This window comes from Rhamphochromis sp. 'chilingali', assembly GCF_963969265.1.
Source record: "Rhamphochromis sp. 'chilingali' genome assembly, chromosome: 14".
Taxonomy (NCBI): Eukaryota; Metazoa; Chordata; class Actinopteri; order Cichliformes; family Cichlidae; genus Rhamphochromis; species Rhamphochromis sp. 'chilingali'.
This window is the reverse complement of record NC_137941.1, coordinates 11009222-11022310: the sequence shown is the minus strand read 5'-3', so window position 1 is coordinate 11022310 and position 13089 is coordinate 11009222. Positions and strand designations below refer to the sequence as shown.

The 13089-nt window shown below is 37.9% G+C and overlaps 2 protein-coding genes across 2 annotated transcripts; both read left to right on the top strand.

The window, feature by feature from the left end:
* Positions 1–2860: 2860 nt before the first annotated feature.
* Positions 2861–3775, top strand: LOC308409390 (olfactory receptor 6N2-like; the record flags this gene model as incomplete). Its single annotated transcript, XM_080902092.1, has 1 exon — positions 2861–3775. One exon carries the CDS (start codon positions 2861–2863, stop codon positions 3773–3775), a length of 915 nt encoding a protein of 304 aa, XP_080758218.1.
* A 6132-nt stretch (positions 3776–9907) lies between these two features.
* On the top strand, positions 9908–10849 carry LOC308409922 (olfactory receptor 6C4-like; the record flags this gene model as incomplete). The annotated part of the gene is made up of 1 exon (XM_080902919.1): positions 9908–10849. One exon carries the CDS (start codon positions 9908–9910, stop codon positions 10847–10849), a length of 942 nt encoding a protein of 313 aa, XP_080759045.1.
* Between the last annotated feature and the right edge of the window lie 2240 nt (positions 10850–13089).

The window sequence follows — 13089 nt, the reverse complement described above, 5'->3', positions numbered from 1 at the left end:
ATATGTACAATATATAATAGTATATGCATTTCTGGATGTGTATACTAAATATTTTTCTACGTGTGTGTGTGTGTGTGTGTGTGTGTGTGTGTGTGTGTGTGTGTGTGTGTGTGTGTGTGTACACATATTTTACAAATTAAATAGAGTAAACAATAAATAAAATATATAAAAATATACAGAGTTGAGACATGTGCAAAACAGTGGCATTACTGTACAGTATGGAGTGCATAATGTTAAAGTTCCAGTAGTGAAGGTGAGGTGTCTATGACGTGTTCAGCAGTCTGATGGCCTGGTGGAAGAAGCTGTCTCTCAGTCTGCTGGTACGGGACCGGATGCTGCTGAACCTCCTTCCTGATGGAAGTAGTCTGAACAGTTTATGGCTGGGGTGACTGGAGTCCTTGATGATCCTCCCCGCTTTCCTCAGGCACCGCTTCCTGTAGATGTCTTGCTCACCTCCAATTATCCTTTCAGAGCACCGCACTACTCGCTGGAGAGCTTTGCAGTTGTAGGTGGTGCTGTTGCCATACCAGGTGGTGATGCATCCAGTGAGGATGCTTTCAATGGCACAGTGATAGAAGGTCCTGAGGATGCGGGGGCTCATGCCGAATCTTTTCAGTCTCCTGAGAAAGAAGAGGCGCTGCTGAGCCTTCTTCACTGTTTTGTTTGTGTGTACTGACCACGTAAGATCCTCAGCCAGATGTACACCAAGGAACCGGAAGCTGCTCACTCTCTCCACAGCAGCGCCGTTGATGGTGATGGGGGTGTGTACTTCTCTGCACCTCCGGAAGTCCACTATCAACTCCTTTGTCTTTGCGACGTTGAGGGTGAGATGGTTGTCTTGACACCAGTGGGTCAGGGCGCTGACCTCCTCCCTGTAAGCCGTCTCATCACCATTGGTGATAAGACCCACCAGTGTAGTGTCGTCCGCAAACTTCACAATGATGTTGGAGTTGTTAGTGGCTGTGCAGTCGTAGGTGTAGAGTGAATATAGGAGAGGGCTCAGTACACACCCCTGTGGAGCACCAGTGTTCAGTGTGATGGGGGATGAGGTGATGCTGCCCAGTCTGACCACTTGGCGTCTGTCAGACAGGAAGCTAAGGATCCAGCTGCAGAGGGAGCTACTCAGTCCTAGATTTTATGCAGATGATGAGTTCAAACAGGTGCCATTCATACAGGTAACGAGTGGGGGACAGAAAAGCTTCTTACAGAAGACGTTACAGGTCTGTGAGAGCCAGAGATTTTCCTTGTTTGAGGTGACCAAATACTTATTTTCCACCCTAATTTACGAATAAATTCTTTACAAATCCTACCATGTGGATTCATGGATTTTTTTTCACATTCTGTCTCTCACAGTTGAAGTGTACCTCTGGTGCAAATTACTGACCTCTGTCATCATTTTAAGTGGGGGAACTTGCACAATCGGTGGCTGACTAAATACTTTTTTGCCCCACTGTAGATGGCAGACAGTTGGTGTTGTAAACCACCGCCTCTGTTCAAAGATGGTCGCTCACAGTGGACATAGATGGCTTCTTTCACTCCTCTTTCAAACCATCTGTCCTCTCTGTCCAAAATGTGAACATTGGCATCCTCGAAAGAGTGTCCTTTATCCTTAAGATGCAGATGAACTGCTGAGTCTTGTCCTGTGGTGGTGGCTCTTCTATGTTGTGCCATGCGCTTGTGAAGTGGCTGTTTGGTCTCTCCAATGTAGAGGTCTGGGCATTCCTCGCTGCACTGTACAGCATACACCACATTGTTAAGACTGTGTTTTGGAGTTTTGTCTTTCGGGTGAACAAGTTTTTGTCTGAGTGTGTTGCTGTGTCTGAAATGTACTGGGATGTCGTGTTTGGAGAAAACTCTTCTGAGTTTCTCTGATACACCGGCTACATAGGGGATGACAATGTTGTTGCGTCTGTCTTTCTTATCCTCCCTCGCTGGTGTCTGATCTTCTTTTCTGTGCATCTTTGCTGACTTTGTGTTAGGAAATGTTAGTTTGCAGTACTGTGGTGAAAATTTCAGTATTGTACTATGCTGGGCTGCTACTGGTACAGTACATAGAAAATAATCACAATTTAGGTTAAAGTGCAACAGTTTTTTTTAAGTTCTGTTTTCTTGGTTGCCATGTTGATGTTTCCTCATTTTGTCTGGACGACATACATGTTTCAGGCACAAATATACTCCCTATTAAAATACATAACTTACAAATCTGCTGACTGTCATGAACAAGGTCACAATTTATGTGACAGTTTGTGAACAAAAACAGATTTTGTGACTTTTTCACATTTAGTTATGTGAGGGCCTAGACTTCACAGTAACACCTCTCTGGCTGTCAACAGAGACTTCAGGAAGCGACTTCAACACAATTGTGGAATCCAAGAAGATTCAAATTACACTTTCTCTACAGAAATGTATGCTAAATTTTAGCATACTCAAGAGAACAATGCCATATAACTATAATTGTTTTGTTTTTTAGCTCAGCACCATCAGCATTAACAGGGTTGCTATGTTTTTGTGTCAGAAATCTCCAGATGATATTGATTTATGGAGTCAACGATGATGTATGGAGTCAACAACATTACAAAACTCCTCCTATCACCTAATGTTGTTGTGTGGTGTCTACAAATGTGACCAACAACCTATTTTATGAGCAAAACAAAGCTAAAAGTAGTGTAGTGACTGAAGTAGTGAATGAACCATAGTCTGGTAGGTATGGAGATACCAGTTATGATTAATGTATTGACCGTATTTTATAACACAGCTGTTTCCATGTTCCTTTTCCACAGATGCTGTCATTAAGACCATTGTTTCTCAGACCATACCAAACTAAGAAATGATTTCCGTGTCACTGACTCTATGAAGTGAAATGGAAAACAGCACTCTGTCATTTTACTTTCGCTTCACCATGTTTGCAAACATTGGACATTACCGCTTTATAGCCTTTATTTTTTGTCTTCTGCTCTTCATCTTTACCATCTTTACTAATTTTCTCATGATAGTGGTAATATCCCAACAAACAACATTACATGAGCCCATGTATATTTTCATTGCATGTTTATCTGTTAATGCTTTGTATGGGTCTTCAGGTTTCTTCCCCAGATTTCTCATGGACCTTCTGTCTGACACTCATTTGATCTCACGTCCTGCTTGTTTCACTCAGATCTATGTAATTTACTCATATGCATCCTGTGAACTGACTGTTCTCAGTATTATGGCTTATGACAGATACATAGCTGTTTGCCTTCCTTTACACTATCACACAAAGATGACTCTTGAAACTGTTGTGAAGTTGACAGCACTGGCTTGGATTTTTCCTGCATTTTCTCTTGCAGCATGTCTTTGTTTGTCTGCCACACTTCCTTTATGTGGTAATGAGATCCACAAAGTGTTCTGTGCTAACTGGAATGTAGTCAAATTGTCTTGTGTTAACACTGCTGTCAACAATGTTGTAGGTATGCTTTTGACTGTAGCCACAATTTTCCTTCCCCTCTTTTATATCCTCTACACCTATTTACGAATTGTGTCTATTTGCTGGAGAAGCTCAGCAGAATTTAAGGGTAAGGTATTAGAGAGCTGTCTGCCACACACAATTTCATTTGTGATTTATTCTATTGCTGGATTTTGTGATGTTGCCTTGAGCCGGAATAATCTTGAAGTGACTAATCCATTTATAGCTGTCATTTTATCACTGGTGTTTGTTGTGATTCCTCCAGCTTTAAATCCTCTTGTGTATGGCCTTAAATTACCAAAAATTAGAAAACATATTTTAAGGTTGTTCTAGTATGAATGATGATCATTTGGAAGACTATGATTCTACATACATAAATGATTTATGACCCCATTATATTTTGAAACAGAAAGACTTTTTTTGTGGCAAATCTTGTGTTTATGATGCCTACACCTTTTTCTTTATATATGAAACAACCTGAAATATGATCAGTCTGTCTCTGTTAGTGGGCTGCTTACCACAGGTTAGCAGTAGTTAAACTTGACCCACCTGTCTTAGCTAATTATAGGTAATAGCTAATTTTAACCTTCAACCTTTCTTTTAGTGGAAAAATTCTTGAAATAGTAGTTTAGTAGTAGTAAATGATGATGAAAGCTAACTGATCATCTGCAGAGTAATGGTTTGTGAAGAGTTTCAATCAAGCTTCAGAACATCACAGTACAAAAAACAGCATTAGTAAAGATTGAAAATTATGTTCTTATGGCCTCTGACAGCGGAATCATCTCTGTGCTCGTTCTTTTAGATGTCAGTGCAGTGTTTGATAATGTTGACCATAATATTTTATCACAGCAATTTGAGAGTACCATAGGTATTACAAGTACTAGGCTGCAGTGCCTTAAATCATATCTATCTACCAGACTGGAATTTGTTCATGAAAATGTGGAGTCCTATTCACACTCTAAGGGTAATGATAGAGTTCCACATGGTTCTGTGGTAGGACAAATTCTTTTTATATTCCACGTTTCTCTTAAGCATATCATACATTATCAGTGCTATGAAAATTATAACTAGCTCTATCTATCAATGAATGCCACATACCATATTTTAGTGATTCTAAATTGATATGAAACTGAGCTTATTATACTTGGCCATAAAATGTTAGAAATTGGGTATCCAACTAGATACTCATTCTATATAAACATGCAACAATAAAACCAGAGGTTAAGTAAGTAACTATTAATAATAGTGAATTTACTTATACAGCAATTTTCAAAACAGAATTACAAAGTGCTTCACATTTTGAATAAAAGCCACAGATACATGTGTTAGGGTCCCTGGGTCGTTGACCCAGTGTTTTGTGTTTTTGGTTCTTTGATTTTGTTATTTCATTATATTCTAGCTTTGTTTTATGGGTTTTAGGATTATTCTTAGTTAAGATTCTCTGGGTGGGGTTTGGTTAGAGTTTTAGTGTTCTGGTTTTCTGTCTGTGTTCCATAGTTGCTGTCTCCCCTGTCTGCTGTATCCCCACGTCCAGTCAGTGTCTGTGTCTGCCCTGGTCCCACGTCTCTGTTCCCTTTGTTATAGTGCCTGCCTGTGAGTCTGTGTTATGTTTCCTGTTTTACTTTGAAAGTCCATGTCTGATGTTAATGTGTCTGGTTTTGCTTCCCCTTGTCTCGTTAGGCCTGATTTGCCCCACCTGTGTTTCCCTCCTGTTACCCATTCCCTGATTGCTCCCTCTATGTATTTAAGCCCTGTGTTTCTTTGTGTCTGTGTTGTGATCTACTCTCATTTATGCTGTGTGGTCCGTCTGCCTGGTCATGTAAGTTTATTTGGATTTTTGTATTTTTGTTATGTTTTGCCACTTTTTGCCATCCAGCAATAAAAAGCTGAGTTTGAGTTACTTTCCGCCTCTGAGTGTCTGCACTTTGGGTCCTTCTACTTCCACTCCTACCTGCACACAGCCTTAATCTGACAATTTTTTTTGCACATGTCGAGGAGCGTGTCAGGCTACATTTCACTGTGTGTTATACTTGTATAACTATGCATGTGACAAAGAACCTTGACATGTTTTAGCATACAGATATAAAGACACATAATCAACCATGCGGTCAGACATTCCCAAATAAAGCTAAGGAATGCTGTTCCAGGTTTTTTTTTTTTTTTTTTTTTTTTTGTAATGCCAAAGATGAAAAAGCACTGTCAGCTCGGGGTTTAAAATTAGAGTGTGGGACAGTTAGGAGACTCTGGTTAGTGGATCAGAGAGCCCTGCTGCAGTGATAAGGTCTTATATAGATGAGCTTATAAGTATGGGCCTGTTCATGCACACAGCAAATCCAGCATGTCCAAATTAACACTGTCGGATTTGATTTCAACACTATTAAAGTGTCTATATGAGTCCACACCAGAGAGTGTTAATTTAACTCTTTTTGGAGAGTTGGTACGTTAACTCTGATTTAGTGTTAAACACCAAATCTGTCTGGAGTTGATAATTTAACACTTGGTGTTAAGAGTTTATATATTAACTCTCAGAGTATTTTAGTTTAGCTACGTAAGAGTTCTTCTAATTAATTCTAAAAAGCAGGAATTTTACTGTTCTGAACTTCTAGAAATTTCTTTTGGAAATAAACATTTACTAAAAAGACTGGTTTTTGAAAAACATTTATTCTGAACTGTGCACCACAATTTCAAAACATTTTCTGAAAGATGTAACAGTACACAGCAAATTCAAAAGTGTTAAATGTTTTGGTGTTAATAGTCTTCTTGCAAAAGTAGAGTTAATTTTACTCTAAGTAGAGTCACATTCTTTCAATGTAACTCTGAGGTGTAAAATGATAGTAGTTAAAATCGAGTGTTAAAAATGAGTGTTTCTCTGTCAAATCTGGAGGTGTTAACAATGGAAACATTAACTCTTGACCTCTTAACTCTGAACTCCTACAGGGGCTATGACACCAACAAAGTAAATTCACAGACTCCGCCCCCAGCACCATAGCCTCCAATCGAAGCTGAAGTGAAGCTGTTTCAGAACCTTTTGCTCTACATATTTGAGTTGTTTGCCATGCTTGGTAAGTCACTTTTTCAAAGATTGTTTCAATTATTTCTATTAGCTTTTACTTCTGTTGCTCTTTGGAGTTGAGACAAAGCTGTGTGAAAGGTATTAGCCATGTTGCTCGGTGATAGCATAATATTCTGTTTTAGCTAGCTGAAAGGTATTGTTTGCGGGCAAATACCACAGCCTTGAAAAAAAGCTTGCATGTGAATTTTCAGTCAAACCTTAGGTCAAATACACCTAAAACAATGTCTAGAATGTGAAATGTTGGTATAATGGTGCTACTTGAAGCCTGAAAACGATCGCCCATAAAAAAAAAAAATAAAAAAAAAACCACACACACGAGCAAACAGCAGTAGCTGACGTCCTGACTGGGTTCTACGTTAGCATAGATCCCTCCAGAGTTTTGTGCACACGGTTTAGGTAAAAATTAAAAAGATTGAGGTTTTACATTTAGTTCAGTATTACCTGTTGCCTGTGTCTTTGTCTTTTGGGAAAATACTTTACACAAGTAATGGCTCAGAGAGGATTCTTTTTTTTTTTTTTTTTTTAAACTGTGCTGCAATTGTTTACTGGATTATTTGTGCCATTAATTAATGTCAACTAATTTTTATTCAATCTCCGCACAGGATATGCTTGTGAAGATGGAATATGGGGGAGAGCAGAAGTGCGTTGAAGTTCCACAAAGTGATGAATGAAGGACATGCATATTGTATTGAAGAAATAAGTGTTGAGAATGCTGTTATTTGCATTTACCAGCTCACCTATGTCAGACCTTTTGATAAACACAATTCTAATGAAAGTGAGAACATGTACACTGTTACATCTTTCAGAAAATGTTTTGAAATTGTGGTGCACAGTTCAGAATAAATGTTTTTCAAAAACCATTGCGTCTTTTTAGTAAATGTTTATTTCCAAAAGAAATTTCTAGAAGTTCAGAACAGTAAAATTCCCGCTTTCTAGAATTAATTAGAAGATAACTCTTACGTAGTTAATATATAAACTCTTAACACCAAGTGTTAAATTATCAACTCCAGACTGATTTGGTGTTTAACACTAAATCAGAGTTAACGTACCAACCCTCCAAAAAGAGTTAAATTAACACTCTCTGGTGTGAACCCATATAGACACTTTAATAGTGTTGAAATCAAATCCGACAGTGTTAATTTGGACATGCTGGATTTGCTGTGTACACATGTTCTCACTTTCATTAGAATTTTGTTTATCAAAAGGTCTGACATGGTAAATGCAAATAACAGCATTCTCATCACTTATTTCTTCAATACAATATGCATGTCCTTCATTCATCCCTTTGTGGAACTTCAACGCACTTCTGCTCTCCCCCATATTCCATCTTCACAAGCATATCCTGTGCGGAGATTGAATAAAAATTAGTTGACATTAATTAATGGCACAAATAATCCAGTAAACAATTGCAGCACAGTTTTTAAAAAAAAAAAAAAAAAAAAGAATCCTCTTTGAGCCATTACTTGTGTAAAGTATTTTCCCAAAAGACAAAGACACAGGCAACAGGTAATACTGAACTAAATGTAAAACCTCAATCTTTTTAATTTTTACCTAAACCGTGTGCACAAAACTCTGGAGGGATCTATGCTAACGTAGAACCCAGTCAGGACGTCAGCTACTGCTGTTTGCTCGTGTGTGTGGTTTTTTTTTATTTTTTTTTTTTTATTTTTTTTTTTTATGGGCGATCGTTTTCAGGCTTCAAGTAGCACCATTATACCAAAATTTCACATTCTAGACATTGTTTTAGGTGTATTTGACCAAAGGTTTGACTGAAAATTCACATGCAAGCTTTTTTTCAAGGCTGTGGTATTTGCCCGCAAACAATACCTTTCAGCTAGCTAAAACAGAATATTATGCTATCACCGAGCAACATGGCTAATACCTTTCACACAGCTTTGTCTCAACTCCAAAGAGCCACAGAAGTAAAAGCTCATAATAATAATAATTGAAACAATCTTTGAAAAAGTGACTTACCAAGCATGGCAAACAACTCAAATATGTAGAGCAAAATGTTCTGAAACAGCTTCACTTCAGCTTCGATTGGAGGCTATGGTGCTGGGGGCGGAGTCTGTGAATTTACTCTGTTGGTGTCATAGCCCCTGTAGGAGTTCAGAGTTAAGAGGTCAAGAGTTAATGTTTCCATTGTTAACACCTCCAGATTTGACAGAGAAACACTCATTTTTAACACTCGATTTTAACTACTATCATTTTACACCTCAGAGTTACATTGAAAGAATGTGACTCTACTTAGAGTAAAATTAACTCTACTTTTGCAAGAAGACTATTAACACCAAAACATTTAACACTTTTGAATTTGCTGTGAGAGCTTTATATGTTACTAACAGGGTTTAAAGTGGATTCTGAATTTCACTGGGAGCCAGTGAAGGGATGCAACAACAGGTGTAATATTTGAGTCGTGGTTTGATTCTTGGTGGTGTGTTCTGCACCAACATGTGACCAGTGGTGTTCTATACTGCAAATTTTGATATTGATCCAATATCAAGTAAATACAGGGAGGGCATTGGCAATACCAATAGAGATACCAATCCTTTTAACCTATAAATAAGCTTATATAGTGAAAAGGAGTGTTTAATGATTTATGAGAATTATCATCAACATGCAAGTTCTGAACAAATTTCAATGATGACTAAATCTCTGTGATCACTAAATCACAAAACACACCTTTCAGCTTTTCGTGTATTTTGAAACTGTTATGGAGAGCTGGCATCTAAATGTGCCTGTCTCGATAGCACTTTGGGGCAAATTCTGTTGTTCAGATGTGCTCTAAGCTATAAATAAAGCAGACGTGACAACAGTGACTTGATGTTACTGATGAGGGGGCTGATGTACCGGCTGACTTCCTTTTAGAAATTGTGAGAGCCAAACATAAGAACCTTAAAGATAACTTGTTACTGTTTAGGCTACATTTGTTTTCTGTAAAGAAATGTAACCACAGTACATACTAACGGGGTTTGGCGGCGTAACCCAACGCTGAACGCTAGTCGTTGCACGTGCAAATCCGCAAAAGATGCAAAAACGCCCCCTCAAAAAAATTCTCATCCATTCATTCATATTATAAAATGAAACATATATGGCAAAACAATTTCTGTTGTATGTGTGAAAAAAGTGCAGAAATTGTATTTTCAAAAGTAAATGAAAAAAAAAACAAGAAAAAAAAACAAGAAATGAAAGCATCCCTAGCTTGATGCACCACTTCAAGCTAACTGCGTAATGCCGTTAACCCAAAGCGTATATAAACCTCTGGTGACATACTCTTTGAGGGAGACAGTCGACAGACAGTCTTCTTTTTACTGTGACACTAATTTCTACAAATGTAATGTTCTCTTGTTGGAAGTGTGAAATGACACCTTAAAAAGGTAAACTATTTTATTATGGATAATGTGTCAGTGGTTACTGTTTTTACTCTCTCAGGTTTAAGTGGTATAGCAAACTACAAGATCACTATCTTTATTTTTACTTTACTGTGTTACTGTGTGATTTGGCTGGTAAATTTGACGATAATTGTGACAGTCATTGTGGATAAAAGCCTTCATGAACCCATGTACATCTTCCTCTGCAATCTGTGCTTCAATGGACTCTATGGGACAGCTGCATTTTATCCCAAGTTTCTCTACGATCTTCTGTCCACCACTCATGTCATCTCTTATGCAGGATGCCCTTTACAGGGTTTAATGGTGCACTCTTCAATTTGTACGGACTTCTCTCTTCTAGCTCTCATGGCATATGACAGATACGTGGCTATATGTCGACCTCTTGTGTACCACTCTCTGATGACTACACAAAGAGTTTGTATCTTTGTATTTTTTGCTTGGATTACTCCCTTTTACCTGATATTAATGAGTACAATAACAACAGCAACATCGAGGTTATGTGGCTCACACATACCAAGAATTTACTGTATAAACTGGTTAATTTCTAATCTAGCTTGCTCTGCCTCTGTAGCTACAATTATTATTCCTGCTTTTAATTACACCTTTTATTTTGGTCATGCCGTTTTTGTTTTCTGGTCTTATGTACATCTGATCAAAACGTGTCAGTCATCCAAAGAAAACTGGAACAAATTCATGCAGACATGTGTACCACATTTATTCTCTTTAGCAGTCGTTGTTGTGTCTTTTCTTTTTGATATGTTATACATGCGATTTGGCTCAAAGGAAATACCACAAAGTTTTGAGAATTTCATGGCAATGGAGATTCTCTTCATTCCACCAATTATTAATCCCCTCATGTATGGATTCAAACTGACACAAATTAGAAACAGAGTTTTGAATTTTATATGTGGTAAAAGTTCAGCTTTTATATTAAAGTCATGAGTGTGTCTGTTTATATTTGTACATATTTAATTCAAGAGAAATGTGAACTACATTGTTAATTAATAGACACTGTGACATAGGCATATTATTTCTAGGTTGTCTTCATTAATTGAAATATAAGCATCAGACCTCCCTTTGGGTTTGAACATATAAACTAAACACATTTCCTGTACATTCATTTATTTACACTTTTTTCTTTTCTAATAAAATGAGTTTTATTTAGTTACATCTTACTTTGAAGTCCAGCTTCTTTTTCTGGTTGACTGAGATGTTTTCTTTCACCTATAGTTATACATACCTACCTTTGGTCCAGAATTGCATTGTCGGGTAATTACTGAAAATCTCAGCCACTAATTTATTTACTAAAATAATAGTGTTGTTTTTTTCTTTCAGTCTCTTTTTGAGCTTGATGGTTCACTTCACACCTGGGGTTCACTGTTCAGGGTTGCCACCACAACAGGCCCTTACAACTGTACAGGCCACAGATCAGTACATGTTCCTTACCTCAGCAACAGAGGTGAGAAACACAATCCATTCAGGCTTAATGACCCCAGCCACACTTGTGATGCTGCTGAAGCTCTGTCAAGTTAAAAAAACTTCCTGAACTAGGCCTCTCCATACCTTAAGTCTGAAAATAGTCTTTTTTCTTTACATATAAAATTAAGTAATAATTGGATTTATATAGCGCTTTCAAGGCACCCAAAGCGCTTTACAATTCCACTATTCATTCACTCTCACATTCACACACTGGTGGAGGCAAGCTACAGCCACAGCTCCCCTGGGGCAGACAGAAGTGAGGCTGCCATATCGCGCCATCGGCCCCTCTGGCCATCACCAGTAGTTAGTTGATCAATCATTTGTATGAATTGTGAAAAGGATTAATGAACTGGCACCAACAGTTGAAAGCAACTAACTGGAACCGAGTGTTATTGATTTTTAACCCAGTGAGTTGTCTTTATTAAAACAGAATGACACACTTTATTCGAGGAGTGTACAGACTTGCTTTAGCTTTTGAATTAAAATAAAAAGGCTAAATAGTATTAAACACCAAGATAAAAATCAATATAAAGCAGCTAAGCATACATTGTGGGGGTATTAAAACTAGAGATGGACCGATCCGATATTACGTATCGGTATCGGTCAGATACTGACATAAATGACTGGATCGGATATTGGAGGGAAATAAAAAATATAATCCGATCCATTAAATATCAAAAAAGCACCTCACAAAACTTGCGACACACCGTAACTCGGCTCATAACTGTAGCACGTTGGAGCAGTGTGCTCACATGATAGAGCAGCTGTGTGTATTTGTAGCTGCCCTACCAAACCAGCATTTCATCTCCGAGGAAGTTATCCCAGAGAGAAGTAAAGCAAGTGTGTAAGTTCGTCTCTGAATGTTTGTAAAGCATTCCCACGTTAAGCTTAACAACCGATATATGGAGCGACTGCCTCTTCTCTCTCCCTCCCTCTCCTGCTGCTACTTCAATCACGAAACTGATTAATGATCAGCTGATCGGCTTTTCTGTCGCGAGTCCGTCTGTCTTTGTTTTTGGCCCACTTTGCACCAGAAAGAGGAAACCAGCGGCTGAATAACAGCAGCACGTTTAAGCTTGATAAGCTGTTGTTAGAATTTATTTAATATTACTTTCTATACCAAGATCCTTTTCTACATAGCTGACAGCTGGTAACTGCGCAGGGGCGGATCTAGCAAAGTTTAGCCAGGGGGGCCAATACGGCATGAACAGGGAAAAGGGGGCACAAAGACATACTTTTCTTTCTTATTCTCATTTAAAATGTCTAGCTTTTAATAAATAATTATCTGAATCTTAAACCAAAGTTTTAATCTGATGTAAAATGTATAGAAGTCCATTACTGTATATAGTAACTGTTAAGTCTAATATACCCTAGTGAGCTAGTACTTTTTCCTTTGGGAAGACACCATCTGTGCAGTCTGCAAGTCTGCAAAGATGTTGAATCTATTTAATTATTCTTGAAAAGTAATTTAATTCTGTGCATTTTTTTTCCACACTGCATCAAATTAAAGTTGATTACGTCGATTAAGCATCATGAGGGTGGGCCCCTTTTTTTTTTTTTTGCTGGGAGTTTGCAACCCTATTAGTTAGGTTGCTTAATATTTCTGCTAAGTACTCTGTAAAATACCAGAATAGGAAGGATGGAGTAGGTTTAAGTTTATTAGATTGATATTGCTGAACTATGAAATATTTTGGGTGCAGTGT